At 39.7% G+C, this 21,258-nt stretch overlaps 1 protein-coding gene across 2 annotated transcripts in view; it reads left to right on the top strand.

Annotated features, from left to right (window-relative positions):
* The window catches only part of abcc8 (ATP-binding cassette, sub-family C (CFTR/MRP), member 8), an 81,505-nt gene that overhangs the window by 54,748 nt on the left and 5,499 nt on the right, over window positions 1–21,258 (top strand). For both annotated transcript variants that reach the window (XM_082160405.1, XM_082160406.1), the window contains 9 exons: window positions 13,337–13,584; window positions 16,025–16,191; window positions 17,086–17,155; window positions 17,274–17,431; window positions 18,488–18,580; window positions 18,711–18,813; window positions 19,542–19,655; window positions 19,744–19,864; window positions 20,140–20,270. In XM_082160405.1, coding sequence (XP_082016531.1) covers window positions 13,337–13,584; window positions 16,025–16,191; window positions 17,086–17,155; window positions 17,274–17,431; window positions 18,488–18,580; window positions 18,711–18,813; window positions 19,542–19,655; window positions 19,744–19,864; window positions 20,140–20,270 — 1,205 coding nt within the window. The remainder of the gene's footprint in view (window positions 1–13,336; window positions 13,585–16,024; window positions 16,192–17,085; window positions 17,156–17,273; window positions 17,432–18,487; window positions 18,581–18,710; window positions 18,814–19,541; window positions 19,656–19,743; window positions 19,865–20,139; window positions 20,271–21,258) is intronic.

Genomic DNA, 21,258 nt, shown 5'->3' with positions numbered 1-21,258 from the left:
TAATTGCTCCCCGGGCGCCACACAAAGGCTGCCCGCTGCTCTGGGTGTGTGTATCCACGTTTGCAGTGTGTGTGTGTTAACTACTCACTACTCTGCTCCTAATGTGTGTGCATTAACTTGGATGGGTTAAATGCAGAGGTCAAATTCCAAGTATGGGTTACCATACTTGGCCGTCACTGTCACTTTCACTTTTAAATGTCTTTTTGGTCACTTTTAGACAGAACATTTTAAGAAAATTATACATGGATAATACAAAATATAATTTCACTCACCAAGCCTATCACATGAAGCAAACATCCATCCATTCTTAAATGTCCGTGCCAGCGAGCGCGTTGGGCCATTTAGTGAAACTGCCGCATATTTATCTAACGGCAGATGAAGGAAAACCGTAAATCTTCATTATGAGTCCTAATCATAAATACAATGCATGTTCACAATAACAGTTTAAATAAATAAAAGAATGATTTAAACTATGTTTTACTTCTGATATAAACATTTAGATTAAATATGCCATTCTCATTAATGGAGTTAAACACTTAAATTACATGAAATCATAACTGAGAAGTTACAAAAAGAATATATATTCAATAAATCTAAATATTTGTAGTGGATCCGATGCTTTTGAACACTTTTCCTGTGGCATGCTGTGTTTTAATGATTTAACTACAGAGAGAATTGCAGATTGTGTGAGAAAATATTTTCGTGCAAATAATGCACAACCGATATTTTTATCTGTTTCCATAAAAAATATAAATCAATTAAAAATACTATTTGGCCAGTGGAAAAGATTGAGAAAAACGAATATGCATATGCAAATGATAAAACTAGGCGTTGTAAGCTCCATATATGGTTATTTCGAGGAGATGTATGTGTGCACAATATTTTGCTCACTGGGATTTATAAAGGGAATTTTGCGCAGGTTCTGGCGTACGTATGGTTTAATAAGTCTGAATATTTTTTTGCCATACAGCATTTTTGGCTTACGGGCGCACATACATTTTTAGTAAGGATCCTACGCACAGTTTTATTAATGAGACCCCTGCGGCCGGTTGCATAAACATAGCCATAATGTTAAGACAGTGTCTTAAGTTCTAGTATGACCTACTAGTAGTTAGTCAGGGGCAGTCAGTCTTAGTTTTCGGTATCAAAGTAGGCTTATCTACGTTTTTATGTAACTGATTTAAAAAAGCTATGAACCGTCTTAAAGAAAATAAATTGATGTCTAACTTGTAAGACTAGTCTTAGAGGTTTATGCAACCGGCCCCTCTTGGAACTGAGCGTTGTAATGAAGCTGTAATTAAGAAATAAGATCCTCACATAATTCTCCTTCCCAGTGGGACAGAGCAACATACCTTCCTGCAGACTCCAGTGACAACCCTGCTCCAATAAACCTGTAATTTTCAAATAATCCTAATTAGCTGTTTCTGTTATTTTGGATTAGGGTTGGAGCTTAACTCTGCAGGATGGTAGCCATCCTGGAGCAGGGTTGGTTACCCAGGTTCAGAGAATAGGGCCACAGCTGTTTAGGTATGATGTCCAGGATAATTTGTTGACATTTTAAAATGTGATCGTATCGTGTTTGGTAACTGGGGTATATCCTTTGCTCTGGTTGATTTCTAGATGTTCACCTTCTCGAAGTAACTCCTCCAAGAAACATGGGCAAATGAGTAACAAAGAGCAGGACATATTTTATATTAAAAAGTATGTGTATCAATATATTGGATCTGTGCATTAGCTCTCAAAGGGCCTAATAAACCTGCTGCTGTCTGTGTCATTAATGTTAATCTAACAACAAAAGACAAAGAGAAAAATCATTCACTGCTCTTGACTGAATAGCTTTTGTAGTTTTAATAAATATTAGTGTGTTTTTAATTCATACAATGCAGTGCTCTTTGACAGTACAGTGTCCCCATCACTATACTGGGGCGTTAGGACCCACAGGGTGAACACCCCCTACTGGCCTCACTAACACCTCTTCCAGCAGAAATCTAGTTTTCCCAGGAGGTCTCCCATCCAGGTACTAGATGCAATTCTTCATACGATGTAACAAGTACATCGGGTGTTATGGTAAGTGTTCCCGGTTCCAGTTGACCTAATTTATGCAGCCAAACAATCCTTTGTACATGCTAGATTAAAGCGATGTGTTTTTGGTCTAGATTTAAACAGAATGTGTTTGCTTCCTGAACAAGGCCAGGAAGACAGTTCAGATTTGGGTGCTAAATAGAAAAATTATCTACTGCCTTCAAAATATCAGAATATGATTTTTATATTCTAGGTATTATCAACTGGCCAGAATTTTGAGATCAGAATAGACATGAAGGACTATAATACGTTAAGAGCTCGCTCAAGAACTGAGGAGCTAAACCATTGAGTACTTGAGTAAATAATTAGCAAGATTTTAAAATGTATACAATGTTTAATGCAAAATGCAAATGCAATGTTGACAGAATGGGGCTAATATGGTCATACTTCCTGGTTCTGGTAAGAACTCTAGCTGCTGCGTTTTGTACCAGCTGGAGTTTGTTTATTGTTTGTTTGTTTATGTGTACAGGGCAACCACCCAGTAGAGCGTTACAATAATCTAGCCTTGAGGTCATGAACGCATGAAATAACTTTTCTGCATTTGTCATTGAGAGCATGTTGTAAGGCCCGCTATATTGGCCCAATCTGCCGGTTCGCCAATACACGGGGAAGGTTGTCACGCGTTCTGTCCTCACTCATGCAAAGTATTTGGTTGGTTAAATTTGCAATACATTAATCATATGTATTTACTCGTTAATTCATCTGACTCCATAAATGAAAGGTTTTTATAATATCTGTGCCTCACTAAAAGTGAGCGAATGTTTGACTATTCCTTTTAACCATTAAATAAACAATGTCAAACCCAGTTGGAATAATCACATTGTAGCAATTTAATATTTCAGATATCAGAGATCAATTCCACAATCTAGAACATGGTTATACATTGGTTACACCAAAGAATCTTACCCAGCTTGTACCTGAGATAGAGAGAGAGAAAGGGAAAGAGAGAGAGAGAGAGACAGAGAGAGGGAGAGAGACAGAGAGAAACCACCTATCCAATTCCACGTCCAGCCAAGAAGAAGAAACAGAGAGAGCCAGAACACCTTCCTTTATCCTCTGACCAGGTGAGAAGGGGGATGGGGTAAGACCACCCTCAAATGGCTTCTATCCCACAGAAGGGGGGTTGCCTTATCTGGCATTATCTCTAAACCAGTTTCCTATGAACTTCTATAAACCTTATTTCCTTTTATTTTATCTATCTGGATATGAGATATCTGTACCACTCACTTTGAGACATTTCAAATGACACCAAAAGCATAACAGTCAATGATAAACATTTGCATTAAACCATGCTCTTGTGTGGGTTCTTAGTTTCTGAGAGGAAGAAAGGCTGTATTGGGGGAGGTCAAATGTTAATCAGCCAGCAGGGCCCTTTTGTCCCATAAATCAGGCCTCAACCAGTATTTTCAGTCTTACAGTTTCCCTCCTTGATCCCGTGGGTCACATTCCGATGAACACTTACGGGGTCACAGTAAGACGTTTGTTATAATCCTTGAAGATGTAGCACAAAAATTGTCTTTGCAATGTTGGCATCAGTAGAAGCTCAGTGGGCTGTGTTCACCTGCAGAACACCTGTTCTCACCAGGTATATAGCTTGAGTCCAGCAGGTGGATGAATGCGTTCAGGTTCTCTTCCTGTAATCCTGTGACGTGAGCAAAGTTCATAGAGTCAATCTGGACCTTTTGTGACTTGTTCAGTTGACGTGTCATTCCTTCATGGAGAAACTTCCGCTTCCCTGGCACCTTCTCCACGATGATGATCTGACCCTTCTTGACCAACCCTGTCACCTCCAGCGGTACGGTTGTCTGGGCAGACCTCAGTGGATGAAGGGGTTCTCCTTTGGTCCACACGGCTTTGTGTGCGACACCTGAAAAGCATCTTAAATGTCCGCTTCACGATTGAGCACATATGCACTTACAGTCGTAAGGAAATGCATAGGAACGCATAATGCAATAAGGAAAAATCATGTCTTGTTCAATGTAAAATACCATGTTCATGTCAGCAATTGTGAGTGGTACGTTTGGTCTCATTAATTACCTGATTTTTAATTACCACGTCAATAGTACTCCTATAGAGGGTCAAGGAAGGACAAAGGAAGATCTTACAAGCTCTTACCCTGTTTCTAGAAACATTTAAATAAATGGCATTTTAACAAAACAACCAGTGCTATTTTGGTGTAACCAAACATAGAGATTCAATTGAATTGATGTCCAAATACATTGTTGCAAGTAAAATGGACAATATACAAATATGCAGATAAGTTTCAGAAATGTTTTTCTGAATTACTCAAAGGAAATCAAAATAAGTTTCAGAAATTAAAATCAAAATAAGTTTCAGAAATGTTTTTCTGAATTACTCAAAGGAAAAAATGCAGAAATCCAAATAAGTTTCAGAAAATTAAAATCAAAATAAGTTTCAGAAATGTTTTTCTGAATTACTCAAAGGAAAAAATGCAGAAATCAAAAATAGGTTTCAGAAATGCAGCAAGAGGTCGGTGTAAACCAATCAATGGTTTTGTGTGTTTGTGTGAGAATTTTTTAGAATGTCAGTGTGTGTGTGTGTGTGTGTGTGTGTGTGTGTGTGTGTGTGTGTGTGTGTGTGTGTGTGTGTGTGTGTGTGTGTGTGTGTGTGTGTGTGTGTGTGTGTGTGTGTGTCTGTGAGAGAGTGTGTTTGAGAGTGTGTGTATTGATCTGGCTAAGTCACAGTCGATGACAGAGTTGAATTGTACATTTTTGTACTTGATTGAATTGGTCTCACTTCAGATTTATCCATTTTAATTATGTTTCTGTTATTACTGGTAAGTTGAGAAATCAGGGGCCCTCTGATCTTCCAACTCCCACCAACAATCATAGAGTTTGAAATTTAATGGCAGGTCTGCCTTAGAATTTGTCTTGATTTGTGACTGTAGCCATTCAGTTGTTCATGTGTGTTACATTAGTTAGCAGTTTGTTGTGAATAGCGTATGCTATTCTCTGTGTCTCTGTTAGACCATGATCATGAGATCAGCTCCACCCTGTGTGTGTGAAGCTATCTGGATCTGTTAGTGTGAAGATGACACATCTTCGTCTGATGTGCAGTGTTCAGCCTGGATAGACCATCTACCCCAGGTGATGTTGCTGTGAGGGTATAGTGATGGACGGGTGTGTTCAGTGTTCATGTCTAGGAGATGGGTGGAATCTAATCGATAACAATTGTGTTGCAAATTTCGATCCAGTTCTAAACTGGGAGGCCATATTTATGCAGTAATGTGATAGTGTGACGTGTGAAAAGGCCTTTTATAATGTCTTTTCACCCATCTCCCGAGTCTCAGGTTATGTTCGAACAATTCCGCTGTCCTGGATTTGCTCCAGGTGGGCTCCACCATTTTGCAGAAGTAGCCTAAGCCTGAGACAGAAAACAGAGGAGAGCGAACCACAGATAATTCCAATATTTCAAAAGCATTAAATTCAGACGTGTAGAATTCTTTTACTTGTTAGTAATTTTAATTCCAGATGTCACATGAAACCGAGTTTCATTGACCACGTCTGAATTGTTGCTGTTGTCTCAGTGTGTTGTGACACCTGAAGCTGCTTTTTCAGTTCAGCCTTCAGTCCGCTGCATGTGCAATGCATTCACACATTTTAATTTGTGCAGATATTTTTTGACCTGCAAAAAACTGTGGTGCTTCTTTCTGCTGTTTAGCATTTCACACCCTCCTCGTAAATTTACTTATCTACTTATCTTATCAGATTCAATTCAGTTGGTGCACCCCAGTCAAGGATTATTTAGCGTGCTATTACCTGTGCCACACTCCTAGCCGTGTTTTCTAACGGTGAAAAATAAAAGCATACTCCGACCCTTTTTGGCACTGGGTAGCACACAAATGAAATTCTGTTTCAGAAATTCAATTTTAATGATGAAAGTCACACTTCTCCAATTATTGTCCTGCTCGGCGAGTGTAATATAATGTTTATTATAATTCATGTTATAATATAATTATATTCTTTAACAATACAAGTCAAATTATATTGTTTTCGGTCTCTGGACCAACTTAACGCATGGTCAAATCTCTACTTGTTCTCATGTCAATACATTTGAATATTAAAAGGCCTTTTGGCTCAGGGCTGATAAGATGTACATTCGCTGTTTTTCTTTTTCCCTTTGCTAGGTTTCAAATATCTTTTCTTCTCATTTAGTCTTTTTAAATGGCCATTATAACGTTTGATTCTTCTATTTACTCTTACTTTATATTTTTCCGTTTATAGATAAGGAAACTATATCGCTTTGCAGTCCTTCTCCTAAGGATGCACGACACAAGTGGTCAGTCCCGAAGATCAGAAGCTGAGGCAATGGCTAAATATCTAGGACGTTGCCGTAATCCCAACGCGCAACAATCAAAGATATATTCAGTAGCCCTCTTGGATGCCCTTCAGGAACTCAATTCAACCGTTTTCCAAAACTATTAAATTAGAACAGAAGTCATCGGAAGCGTCCAAGCTAGGTTAATCAACCAGCGTAAAGCTGATCCTAGTCGGACTAACCCATCCTCTCATCCAAGTCGCCCGCACACTTCCTGATATCAGCTATTAGCCGTCCCGTCGCCAATCTCTGACACAATCTTGTGGAAACATACGAATCCGTTAATCTATTTTGGAAAAAACAAATCTCAGAGTAATTCAGAATACATTCAAACATAACAATATTTCGTTCTCTGAAGCCTTAAATATGAAAAGGTTTTTTGTTTCAGGATTAATGAGATGCGTTCACTGTTTCTGATTTTCAAATTCATTGTGAATCACATTATAGCCATCAAATTCAGCACAGACACACGCGTTCACTTCAGTTAACACAGGACACATGGCCTAGAATACAACATCTACAACCCTTTTACCTAAGTGTTCCAAATACACCCACAGCAAAACAATAGAATACATCTATATCACCTTTGCCTAAGTGTTTCAACTACACTTACAGTAAAGTAATCCTGTGTTTAAAGAATAAACTTTAAATTAGCCTATGTGCATGTTGTAGCACAAACAACCAAATTGTGTTCTATGTGCACGATGTGTAGGGCACGATGTGTTAAGCACAATTTCAAATTTGAAAATGCAGACAGGTTCAATGAATTTAGATGTTAAACATTTAAGCTATTTGCTATTGGGCTGCTACCCGACTAGCAAATGACGCTAATAGCTGAAGGCCTTGAGCGTCCAAAGTTGTTAGGTCAGTAAGAGTTTTAGATGCATTTGAGCTTTGGTTACTTGCAGAGTGCTGGTTCTTGTCATTAGATTGTGATTGTCTGCGTTTTATGAAATAGGGTGGGGGTCTGCCTCTGCCCAGTGACCAACACTTTTCCTCTGTATGGCCTGTTTTGTGACAGGAATTACAGAATCTGTTCAGTTTGCCACAGTGTGGCTTTCTGAATTCTCCTGCAGATGGAGGATCTTCATGACATTCTAACACAGCTACCTCACCATGCATTTGTTTTCGTGACTCAATTCTTGTTGCCCAACTAACAATACCTTCGAATGTGTTTTTTGCTGGAGAAGCACCACACATGAGTGATTGCTGTACACGCGGCCCTGCATTTGTAAGCAGGAATTCAAGGACAATTACATTGTTGTGGTTAACACCCTCAATTCCAGAATACTCCTCAAAAAGTTCAAACATATTTTCTGCATATGTCTCAAACGATTCTTCAGTACTCTGTTTCCGATTGAAAATCAATTCCCATCCAACAGGACTACAACCACGCAGCTCGCGAAGGCATTGTTTTAGTCTATTCAAGATTTCGCTCTCAGGCTCATTTTGATGCATTGACTGCACAATGGTGCCTGTCATCAAAACCTGTGGTATCTTATAGTTCAGAACATCTGGAATTGAGCTGATAACAATTTGCCAAATATCTTTTGGTTCGAGCTGAAATGCATGTTTTAGACTAACAATGTGTCTCCACCATGGTTCGAATGGCCCTTTCAAAGGGAACGGTCCGATCTCTGCTTTAAACAAGCTACATTCAGTTACTGTTAAAGGACGCCGAATAGTTGACTCTGTACCGTTTGGGTGCCGTATCACCTTTAGGGCAGAAACAGGCACTCTTTTCATAACTTTATCACATGCTTCATCTGTCTGAAAAGATACAAGATTATTAGAGCAGGCTGCCTCATCTAAGAAGTGTACATTTTTTGCCCAATCGCTGTTAAGCTTGTTGGGAGACTTGCTTTTAGCATTTAGCTTAGCCTTAAGATCTGCAATGGTGTCCTTGTGATTTTTACACTTTTTAGTCAGGGCTAACAGCTCAGCTAGTAATTTATCTAGCTGTGTTTGAAGATCTTGAATCTTTTCCTCAGACTTTTGTGCCTCTGCATTTTTAGAATGCACTTCTTCACATTTAGCATCCATAAGCGAAGATAGAAATTTTGTTAACTCATTTAGCCGTTTATAACTTATGAAGTTTAAAGCCTCAATTATTTCACCATGTTTTGATTTCTTCTGTTTACTACCCACTGTTTTCCACCAAGTGAAAATTTCATTGTCAATAGCATCCATGTTAAGACCTTTTCTACTGAGTTTGTACAGTGTAGGCTGAACCTTTTCGGCCCATAATGTAAACAAGACATGATCAGTACACATGCTTTCACAATAATGGGCTTACAGTTAATTTTCCCAGATTTTTGACTAGATAGTCTTCTTTCTAAAAAAGATCTATTTCCATCCCAGCATATCAAATACTTTAGGGGTTTACTTCTCAGAGGAACTTAAATAAGCCAAATTAAATTGAATTACTTAATTTAATTCCATCTGTGTCAAAGTTTAAGATTTTAATGGAATATAGAGTTTGTCAAGATTAGTTTAGGTTTAGTATAGGATATTAATGTTTTCAATGTGGCTTTTGGGCCTACCCAGCCAGTGAGACGAAACATGGTTTAAGTGTTTGGACGCAGCATGGCTTTAGCCTTTAGCATTAGCCTTGGGCACAGCATGGCTTAGCATTGACAATAGCACTTAGCATTAGCCTTGATATTTGAGTTTTAGCTTGTAAATCATATCATCCTGTTTTCCCCAAATTTTCTTTTCATAAACAATGCCTCGATCTGCCTTTTTTATTTATAAAATCACGTTTTCCGATCTTTTACAAACTTAGATTTTTCTTTCTCTGTTTTCTGTTAGTTTGCTCATTCTCTTCGAGTGTAACTGGTTTCAACAATGGCCGGAAAACATGCGCCTGATTTTAAAACTTTTAGGCTTTACTTTTTTAGCTCTTCATCGATTATTCATTATTTGGAAGATGCTATACTTTAGGTTTCGTTTCTTGTTGCTTAGGCAAAACAAGGAGATCTTTAAAATCTAATGCACAAGGGTTTTCATTCTTCATCTGGCTGCCGCATCACGTTCTAAACAAAGGGCTTTAATTCCGACCCGTAAACAATGCAAACATTTCTTCAACACTTCTATAAAGGGCAGAAAAAGTTTACTTACCATCGCGGCGGAAGAATGAGAAGATGTTCAAACCTCTTGTTGATTTTAAAATCCCAAATACTTGCTGAAAAGGACATTTCTCGTGAATCTGTTTTGAGATCACGTCCGAGGTCACCATTTTGTAAGGCCCGCTATATTGGCCCAATCTGCCGGTTCGCCAATACACGGGGAAGGTTGTCACGCGTTCTGTCCTCACTCATGCAAAGTATTTGGTTGGTTAAATTTGCAATACATTAATCATATGTATTTACTCGTTAATTCATCTGACTCCATAAATGAAAGGTTTTTATAATATCTGTGCCTCACTAAAAGTGAGCGAATGTTTGACTATTCCTTTTAACCATTAAATAAACAATGTCAAACCCAGTTGGAATAATCACATTGTAGCAATTTAATATTTCAGATATCAGAGATCAATTCCACAATCTAGAACATGGTTATACATTGGTTACACCAAAGAATCTTACCCAGCTTGTACCTGAGATAGAGAGAGAGAAAGGGAAAGAGAGAGAGAGAGAGACAGAGAGAGGGAGAGAGACAGAGAGAAACCACCTATCCAATTCCACGTCCAGCCAAGAAGAAGAAACAGAGAGAGCCAGAACACCTTCCTTTATCCTCTGACCAGGTGAGAAGGGGGATGGGGTAAGACCACCCTCAAATGGCTTCTATCCCACAGAAGGGGGGTTGCCTTATCTGGCATTATCTCTAAACCAGTTTCCTATGAACTTCTATAAACCTTATTTCCTTTTATTTTATCTATCTGGATATGAGATATCTGTACCACTCACTTTGAGACATTTCAAATGACACCAAAAGCATAACAGTCAATGATAAACATTTGCATTAAACCATGCTCTTGTGTGGGTTCTTAGTTTCTGAGAGGAAGAAAGGCTGTATTGGGGGAGGTCAAATGTTAATCAGCCAGCAGGGCCCTTTTGTCCCATAAATCAGGCCTCAACCAGTATTTTCAGTCTTACAATGTCATAATTTGGATAGATTTTTAAGATGGAAAAATGCAGATTTACAGATGCTAGAAATGTGGCTTTCAAATGAAAGATTGGTATTACAGAGTATACCCAGGTTCCTAACTGATGACGAAGACTTGACAGAGCAGCCATCAAGTGTTAGACAGTATTCTGGGTTATTACATGCAGAGGATTTTGGTCTAATAATTATAACTTCTGTTTTTTCAGAATGAAGTGGTAGGAAATTACTAGTCATCCAATTGTCTGTATGACCCACTGAGACAGATTTGGCAGAAGTTTCCACGCTGCCAGATGGTCTACAAAGGGAACCGGCCCTGAAAAACTGGTCTCTGGTGTATTTAGAGTAGTCAGCTTGGCGCCCTGAATAAGATAACTGGCAGGGAACAGCCAAACTGGCTTCTCTAAAACCCTCCTTGGAGGGGGCGAGTCTCCGAGTGCCGCAATGTCTCTGGTCAGACACTGAGACCTGAACTCGCTGGAAACTGCTGCGCCCCAAAGCATCAAGGGTGGCAGGGTTGGCAGAACTTTCCCCTGAGGGCACAGAGGAGAAGCGGGCACTGTATGATGAGGTGTAAATCACTTCCTCCAGAGGGGCCTGCCTTCAAATGCCTAAAACCACTGGTGTCAGGACCACTTAGCCGAAGTGAAGGCCACTTGTACCCCTTTTCCACCAACAAGAACCGGGTGCTGGTTCAGAGCTAGAGCTATTGCCAGTTCGGAGTTGGTTCGACTGACGAGCTTACTTAGAACCGGTTTGCGTTTCCACCGGCCAGAGAGCCACAACAGAGCTATATCTTACGTCACTGCATACGTATCATGTTGCCCAGCAACGCTAGTGCGGCAGCGCCAAACACAAACACAACAGACTTGTTCGAGATGCATCGGCTTCTCGCAGAACGATCAGCACATGAAATCAAAGCACTGCGAAAGCGATCAAAAAGCACAAGGAGTCGTATGATCTCCAAACACTCCCGCAGCTCTGATCGGTCCACGCTGCTCCGATGCATCTCGAACAAGGCATCAACAATAATAGACGTTGCGTTACTATGGATGCTCATGGGTTTGCGAAAATAAATCGGCATCCAAACACGGCGAATCCAATGCGTTCGTGCATCTTGCCGTAACTTACATAGACGGATATTATAATCGAGCGGCTATTAGCTCGACTAGCTGCTATTTAAAAATGGCGGTCACAAGTTTCTCTTCAGTCTTGTTGGCCACGGTAACCCCGCCCCCAGCCTCTGACGCAAGCGGTTCTTTCTTGGCTCCGTTCTAGACCCTGCAATGATTTGGTGCTACTTAAGAACCACTTTTACTGGTTCGGAGCTGGTGCTTTGGCGGTGGAAAAACAAAGAACCGATTTGAAACTAGGCTCTGGCTCCGAACCAGCACCAGTTCTGCCTTGGTGGAAAAGGGGTATTGAAGGCTTTGGCTGAAAGTGCAACCCCGACCCCCTGCACCCTGTATAAGGATCTTGTACGCATCTGGGGCTGCTCCCATCCAAAAGCCCCTGAGACCTGAGTTCGGCAAGGGAGGTACCTCTTGCTTCTTCGCCTCCTGAAACCTCTCGATGACTGAGGTGACAGCGTCGACGAAGTGAAAGCGGGGCTTCCAGAAGAAATGCTTTTTCCTTCTCCTTAAAACCAGAAAGATTTAACCAGAAACGACTCTCCGTGACCACCAGGGCTGCCATAGAATGACAGATGGCACTGGTCGTCTCCTTGGTGGCCCGGAGAGACAAATCCGTGGCCTGGCGCAGTTTTTTAATAGCATCTGGGCCCACCCCCCTCGCCTTCATCAAGGTCTCTGAGCAGGTCGGCCTAGTATGCCTGCAAGATGGACATAGTATGCAGGCATGTAACGGCCTGACCTACTGCATTATAAGCTTTACCCACCAAGGCCAAAGTTGTTCTATATTTCTACACCCCCTCGCCTTCAGAATTGATTATTCTCTAGATGGCAGACAAGTGCCAGTAATGTGGCAGATGGCCAAATGTCAATATTCTCCAGGACTGAAGCTATATTGGAAGGTTAGCCTTCTCACTACAATGACTGACAAAATAATAGACCCCATGCTTTGCCTGAAAAAGTAAATGTCTTCCTCACATGTTGTATTCTCTGTGCATGGTCATTTTACTATTATAGACCTCATTGCTGGTATAGTAGACTTGATTTGTTTGCTAAGCATTGTTGATTTTAATTGTAGCGTGGTAGAGTGAGCAACAGTATTTAACATCTGCTGACGGACCAGACCATGCTGGAATGACTGAATAATGAATGTGGGAATGGTTCTGTCTCTTCAGCACTGAGATTGTGCTGAGTGCTAATGCGTGTAAATGCTCTTCTACTGACCTAAACATTATATATATATACACACACAGCATTACTGCTCTGCCACTCAAGGGTATTCTTGGCTTGGTGCAAGTGTTTGGCTGGGCTTTACAGTTGTTATTCTCATGTTTATTCCTTCTTTCAGTATCTCTCCCTTCTTTTTCTATCCAGCTACACTTGTGTTTTTAAAATGCCAGTGTGACACTTCCTTTTAAATATAGAGCAAGTGGGGTGTGCTCTCCACATTTAACTTTGCACATGTTCAAAAGGTTGAATTGTGTTCTTGGGACAAGGATATTTTATATAGATGGGACAAGTTGACATGTTTTGTATGTTACACAATCTGTCCGTCCGTCCATCCATCCATCCATCCATCCATCCATCCATCCATCCATCCATCCATCCATCCATCCAGTCTGTTTCTATATCTCTGTTCATGTCTATCTATCTATCTGTCTGTTTTCTTTTAATTTCTATAGAAGAGTCTGTGGAGAGCGATGATGAAGATAACCTGTCTCAAGTGATGAGGCAAAGAGCCACCATTCCCTGGAGATCCTGTGGGACGTACCTGAGCTCTGCAGGCCTCCTCCTGCTTCTCCTGCTCCTGCTATCCCAGCTCATCAAACACTCCCTTTTGGTGGCCATCGACTATTGGCTCGCTCACTGGACGTCCAAAGTCATCGCAGCCAAAATCGACGCAGCTGCACACAACTGCTCCCTAGTGCAGGTAAAGTTAGACGGTTATAGATACATGTGAACATAGCTATGCTATGCAGGTTGCAGAAGTGTTATGGATATTTGTTCGTTTTTTCTCTCTATGATATGGTCAAATTTGTTAAAAATGTGAAAAAAAAAGGTAACGCTTTACAATGCAGGTGCACTAATATGCATAAATTAATAAAGTGTTACAGATTTTTTTTTTTTTTTTATAATTTTTTTTTTTACGTCTGGCATATTCGATTTCTACTTTGAAAATGTACTCTGCATATGGATCCCCTCTTGAATGATTTAGCCTAATTTACATAATTTATGGTTTGCACCTGCTGAAGAGGCAGTTCATCGACCTCGGATAGCTTAGATGTATGATTTCATTGGCTGCTTGGGTTGATTTTTAAAATGATCCATGATAAATATTGATGATTGAATATTGATATGTTTAGTATTTACAGGAGGCACATCAATGTTGAATGGAACATAGGAAAAAAACAAGAGAAGGTGTTAAGAGCCAGATACAAACACTTCACTTTATTAATAGACCACCCTGCCTCTGAGGAAGTGCATGTTGTGGAGAGCTTAGCCTTAAACTAGTATGTGCTGTGACAGCTCAGATAACACAGTGAGATTAGAATCCAGTTTTTCAGAGTTAGAGGCAAGGTAGTTTGTTTAGTAAACCTCACCTTGAGTCAGTCAGATTGTTAAAATTTTGCTACTTTGAAGAAGCCAGTGGGACCCCAGGGGTCTCATTTATAAAACTGTGCGTAGGATCCTTACTAAAAGTGTAGTGCTCCCGAAAGCCAAAAATGGCGTACAGCAAAAAATATTCAGACCTATAAATCCTTGCGTATGCCAGAACCTATCCAAAATTCCCTTTATAAATCCCGGTCAGCGGAAGATTGTGCGCACATGCATTTCCACCTTATCTCTTCCCTGAAAAAATCAAATATTGAGCTTACAACGACTAGTTTTACTATGCATATCCTCATCTACATATCATTTGCATATACATATTCATCCATATTCATATGAGATACGGATGTGCCTTCTCATTACATTACTAAAAATCATTTAGTAGCCTACCTTTGCCTTGTTTTTGAATAAATACATCAAATAGTATAAAATACATTTCAGAGAAGTTTTTTCTCAATCTTTTCCACTGGCCCAAAGTATTTTTAATGTAAACAGATAGGCCTAATTGTGCATTATTGATCATTATATTCACGAAAATATTATGAGTTCTCCTATTATCATGCGCTAAGCAATCCTCGGTGTGGTTAAAACATTGAAACGCAACATTACACAGGAAAAGTGTTCAAAAGCATCGCATCCACTACAAATATTTTAATTTATTAGAATATACATTTTTTTTGTAACTTCTCGTAATGATTTAATGTAATTTAAGTGCTTAACTCCATTAATGAGAATGGCATATTTATTCTAAATGTGTACTGTGTATCAGATTTAAAACATAGTGTAAATCATTCTTTTATTCATTTAAACTGTTATTGTGAACATGCACTGCATTTATGATTAGGACTCCTCTTTATGTAACGGTTATAAATGAGGCCCCAGATCTCCATCTTTCTTATAGACACACAGGTCCAGCTCAAATGTTTTGTTTAAATATCCTCTCCGCACACAGCTGCTCTGTGTAATAAGTGCAAAAAAATCAAATTTGATCAACTCCACATGCTCCTCTTTAGCAGAGACACTACAAGACATCTTATCAACGTATTTTCCACATTTTCACAAACCAGTTTTTCCCGATCAATACTGCTCAATCACTGCTCAGATAATTGCTCAACGCATTTTAAGCAGCCGTCTTTGCCGTCACACAGAATGTAAAGTAGACTTTACCCATTTAGACTTCCACTAATTAGTTATGTTTTTGAGTTGGTTCACATTATTGATGTTCTCTGTTGGAGTTCTATGGTAATGAATAGCCTTTTAGCCACCTTGATTGCCAGATTGATTTTCTTTCACTTTGTTATTTTTTCAGGGTTTACGATTAGCATTTGGAGGGTTGCAGTACATATATTAGAATTAGTCAGAAAAACCTCAGTCTTCCTGTGTGATTGAAATGATTTGCCTGCTAGAAGTGTTATGGATTTTTTGCAGAGTCACTTAAATACACTTAAGGCTCGTTCACCCCACAGACGATAACTCTAACGATAACTATAAAGTTTTAATAATCATTATAATTCTATAATCGTTCTGCAACAATACTGTGACAGGCTGCAACAATAATATTGGCAAATAAATGCTTAAAATAGGCAGCTATTGCACTGTTATGAAAGTATAACCATGACAACAAGTGTTAGAGTGAGATCAGCATGATAGAATTGCTTACCAACCCTTCCTGTGCATAGAAATATTCAGTCTTTTAACTCATGAACTATGTACCAAGTGAGTTGGTGTTTTTTTAAGTGTCGACATTGTTCTCCCCACAGGTCGTTGGTTTCAGTCACTCGTCATACCTGCTGGTGTTCAGTTTGCTGTGCTCTCTGGGTATCGTGTTGTGTCTGGCCACATCAGTGGCCGTGGAGTGGACAGGCTTGCGGGTGGCCAAAGAACTGCACCACAGTCTACTCAGTAACATTATTCTTGCCCCAATGAGGTACATCTTAAACCTTCATATCATCAAGGGTTTATGTGGAATATTATGGTGTGTTGTGTATAATTTGTTATGCGTCATGGTGTGTGTGGGTATGTATTAAATACAAGGTGGGCGGCCAGTGTTTGCATAGGAGAGAGAGAGTTTATGTATGTGAACATGTCTTGTTTTATTGCTCTTTGCCTGTGTAAATATATTTTGTGTGGAATGCCAAAAGAGGTATTTAGCTAAATGTCCTAAGTTGCGCTTTAACATACAGTGGAAGTGGATGGGAACTGCAGCTCTCAAACTCCTATAGAACAAAAAAGTATAATTTCATTTTCATTTCACAGACGACAAAATACACTTTGGGTGAACTAAGCAAAAAAAAGAAACGTCCTTTTTTCAGGAAACTGTATTTGAAAGATAATTTTGTAGAATCCAAATAACCTTTACAGATCTTTATTGGAAAGTGTTTAATGTTTTTCATGCTTGTGTACCACGTGTAACCATATGTCCCAGATGTGTTCGAGAACTTGTTCTTGAACCGCCACGGCGGAAGAGTGGAGTAACATTTCACAGCATAAACTGGCAAATCTGGCTCAGTTCATAAAGATGAGATGCACTGTAGGACTGAAAGCAGCTTCTGGCCACAACAGATACTGACTGCTCTGTTCAGGGACTCATTGTTCCATTTGTGTTCATCAAATGCTTTTGAAATCTGTTCCATTTGTCTCAGTTGTTGAATCTTTTTATGAAATATTTACACATAATAAGACATTTGCTGGGGGGGGCATTTGAAAGTGGGAGGATGTTAATTTTTTTTGCAGAGTAGCCTTTATTTCTTTGAGTCAAGTGATTTAACCTTCGAAATAGATTGAAATTTTCCTCAAATTGTTCCCTCTTTTTTTTTTTCAGGCTCTTTGAAACGACTCCTTTAGGAAGCATATTAAACCGTTTCTCTTCCGATACCAATACGATAGATCAGGTAGGATGTTACGATACCCAAATCATAAAATGTTTGTGTGTTGCAGTATTACTCACTTGGTGATAATCAAACACAGCATTTAGTAATAGATTTTTATTTCTATCTATTTATGTTTCAGCACATTCCCGCTACCCTGGAGTGTTTGAGTCGCTCCACGCTGCTGTGTGTGTCAGCTCTGGGTGTGATCTCATACGTCACGCCGGTTTTCCTCATTGTCCTAGCACCACTGGCCATCACCTGCTACTTCATCCAGAAATACTTCAGAGTCGCTTCAAAGTAACCAATCCGATTAATATATCACTTATCTAAAGACATTTACTTCTCCATTGCAACTTTCTGTCCAGATTTGTTTTATGTTGTATAGTAAGAAATATGCCTTTATAGCTACAAATTTATTCTCAATTCTAAGAGATACTTCTCCCAAAAATGAAAATTCTCTAATCATTTACTCACCCTCCCAAAAATGAAAATTCTCTAATCATTTACTCCCCCTCTCACAACCCAGATGTACTTACTTTCTTCAGATGAACACAAACCAAGATTTTTAGAATAATAATCCATCTGTGTCTGTATGATGCAAGTCAATGGACTCCCAAAAGTTGACAGTCAAAACAGCACAAACAACCATCATGACGGTACTACCTACAACCCCAGTGGTTTCTGAAACGAAACAACTAAAATATGAATACTCTATACTTTTTTACAACAGTTAGCTAGAAGTAATGGTTTGTAGTATGTATATACAGAATAAATAGCAATAGCAAGTTAGCTTTGAAAGCATAAGATCCCACCCTCACTTCAGAGCGTCTTCAAAACACATGAACACACACAGCCAGAGCAGATACTGCATTACCTCATGTCTCAAAAAATGTAACATTACAATAATAATGAACATAAACAACTCAGAGAGCTCTGACACTGTGTCTACAGCAGACGTGACAATTGTCGAGGCTGTCAACACTGGATGCGACAAGGGACCGTTGCAAATCAATTTGTTCTTAGCTCAGGTGCTTGAAGCATAGAAATATATACATTATCAGACATTTCTATGGGCTACTATACAATCTATACATATTGGAATGGTCAAAGCAGGGTCCCTCAACACTTGAGAGCAAAATTGACTGTCCGTCTACAACCATTTTGTTTCTCTTCATATAGACTTAAAGTGGTGTTTTTTTCCCCCCTAAAAATCTTCATTTGTATTATCTGAAAAACGTGTCCTTTCCCAATGCCATCACCAGAAGACATGTCCTTTGGTGATGGCATAGATGAGAGAATTGTATTTTCTATTGAGATGTTTAGAGTAAGTGACCTGTGTGCTTGTATTTCCAGAGATCTCCAGCAGCTTGAAGACAGCACACAGCTTCCTCTGCTCTCACACTTCTCTGAGACAGTAGAGGGGCTCACAACCATCAGAGCCTTCAGGTGGGCAAAATGATGGGTTTGAGTGCTTTATTTGCTCATCTGTTGACCGTGGCAGTCACTCTGGATGGGAGCATCTGCTAAATGACATACAAATGTATTAAACATATTCTTCTTGTATTTTCCCTCTTAGGTATGAGCCTAGATTCAGACAGAGACTTCTAGAGTTCACAGATGCCAATAACATGGCCTCTCTCTTCCTCACAGCGGCAAACCGCTGGCTGGAGGTTCGAATGGTGAGTTTATAAGCCACTCAAGTCAGTTACTATAGGGACTTTCGCACTGGAGGAACCTTTTCATAGTTCCTAGAACTATTGGCGGAAGTTTTTTGGCGTATTCGCACCGCAGGAACTAGGAACGATTTTAGTTCTAGGAACTCCTTTTGGAGGAACTAATTTAGCTCCTACTTCAGAGTCGGGTCTAAACCAGCACTATAGGAACTACCAGTGATGTTAGTGTACGCTGATTGGCAGAACGCACGCAAAACACCAACACACGCCATTTGTATTATAGCTCAGCTAGCAACACTGGACACCTTTTCATATACTGTCTACTTTCTATGTATAACAGTTCTATCTAATAACATATTAGACAGGACTGTTAGACAGATCGTAAACTAATGAACACAGAGAATACGAGCACTGTGTGCTCAGGCTCTGGCTGGCGTTCTCAGCGCCGTCAAAATAAGTCACATCAACAAGCGCAGTCACTTCAGAGTTCCTACTGGCGGTGCGAAAGCAACCAGGAAAATTTTCCTAAGGGAACCATTAGTTCTCGGGGAACCACCCTGTTGGCTAGTTCCTTGAACTACCCCGTGCGAAAGCCCCTTATATGTGACATCTGTAGAGTTGGTACTGTTTGTTTCAGTTAAACAATTTTTTATTTGATCAAATACTAGCAAAAATAGATTTTACCTCCTGAATGACTCAATAGTAATGGTGATACTATTGTATCTCTTGTGCAGGAGTACATTGGGGCCTTTATTGTCCTAACAGCAGCTGTGGCCTCCATCACAAACTCCCAATACAATCATCTGTCCACTGGGCTGGTGGGGCTGGGACTCACATACGCCCTCATGGCAAGACCACACACACATACATCTAACTTTCTACATGCTGATCTTCAGCAATATTGGACAACTTCTGTTACTGTATTTTATCTCTCAGGTGTCCAACTACCTGAACTGGATGGTGCGTAATCTGGCAGACATGGAGGTGCAGCTGGGAGCTGTGAAGAGAATAAAAGCTCTGCTGAGGACAGAACCTGAAAACTACGAGGGTCTGCTGTGTGAGTATCAGTAAACTAACTTTAGCTGGATAATAACTTTATTCTAGAGCTGCTGTAAAGCCAAAACAATCTGTTACTTTAATTTCCTGTTATCACTGTAAAGCTGCTTTGAAACAATCTATATTGTTAAAAGCGCTATATAAATTAAGGTGACTTGATTTAAACACTAGATATAGTAGATCTCTCTACTTCTTTTCCTGTGTTCTCACATTCTGTCCATCTTTCTCAGTATATCGTACGCCTCTTATCTCTTTGGTTAAATGTTTCTCTCTCAGCCGCGTCTCAGCTTCCAGAAGGTTGGCCTCAGCGGGGTGAGATTCAGATCCAGAATCTGAGCGTGAGGTACGACAGCACCCTGAAGCCTGTCCTCAAACAGGTCAATGCTCACATCAGCCCAGGACAAAAGGTACAATTATACATATATTTAAGAAAGTACATTTTCTTAAGAAAGTCAAATAATGATATTCAACTTATTTAAATATAAAGAGGGTATGCACAGTAGGCGGAGTCACTGCGGTTACACCCACTGAGTGGCAAAATGACTGAGTGGCAGTGATGGCGTTAAGCGTGAATGCCGCAAAAGAGCTGTGCGATTGACTATACAAATAGATTCAACAAGAAATGAGCTATCTTTTTACAGGTTGCTGAAAGCTACAGAATCCCTAGAACCCCAGATCACTGCCATTCGCAGAAACAACTGGAATCCAATCATACCCTAGGGCCTAGGCCAAATATTGACAACTCATCAATTAAATATTTACCATCTTATATTTTGTATAACTGTAAAGTATTTATCAGTGTTCACTGAAAAAATGAGTCTTGTGTTCTACAAGGGGTTTGGTTGGATGGTGAACTTGATTTTACATGTTCCTGGATCAATATCTTTGTTAATCCTGGAACAACATTCCAAACAACCAATCAGATTTGAGGGACAAGTTTACAGTTTATGTCAAGTTTAGGCTTAGAACAAGAGTTCTAGTTCAAGAGCTTCTACACCATTCTTATTCATCTATCACAGGGTTAAGTTATGGGTAGGGTTATGTTTAGGGGTAGGGATAGAGTTAGGACTATGTTTTCTAACAGGAATGTTGTTCCAGGATCAACAAAAGATGTTGATCCAGAAACTTGTCTTACTTGGCAACATAACGGCAACCATGGTTGGATAATGTAGGACAAACCCAGTTTACCTTACAAAGCAAGTTTAGATAGATAGATAGAAGCACAAAGGAGTTCTTAAATATATTCAGTTTACTGCATGGAACTCCGTATAAGGGGCTTTAGCACCGGGTTGTTCTAGGAACTTAGTTCTAGAAACTAGCCACCAGGTTGGTTCCCCCGAGAACTAATGGTTCCCATAGGAACATTTTCCTGGTTGCTTTCGCACCGCCAGTAGG

Source organism: Leuciscus leuciscus (assembly GCF_965113295.1).
Source record: "Leuciscus leuciscus genome assembly, chromosome: 25".
NCBI lineage: Eukaryota > Metazoa > Chordata > Actinopteri > Cypriniformes > Leuciscidae > Leuciscus > Leuciscus leuciscus.
This window is presented reverse-complemented; position numbering and strand designations above follow the sequence as displayed.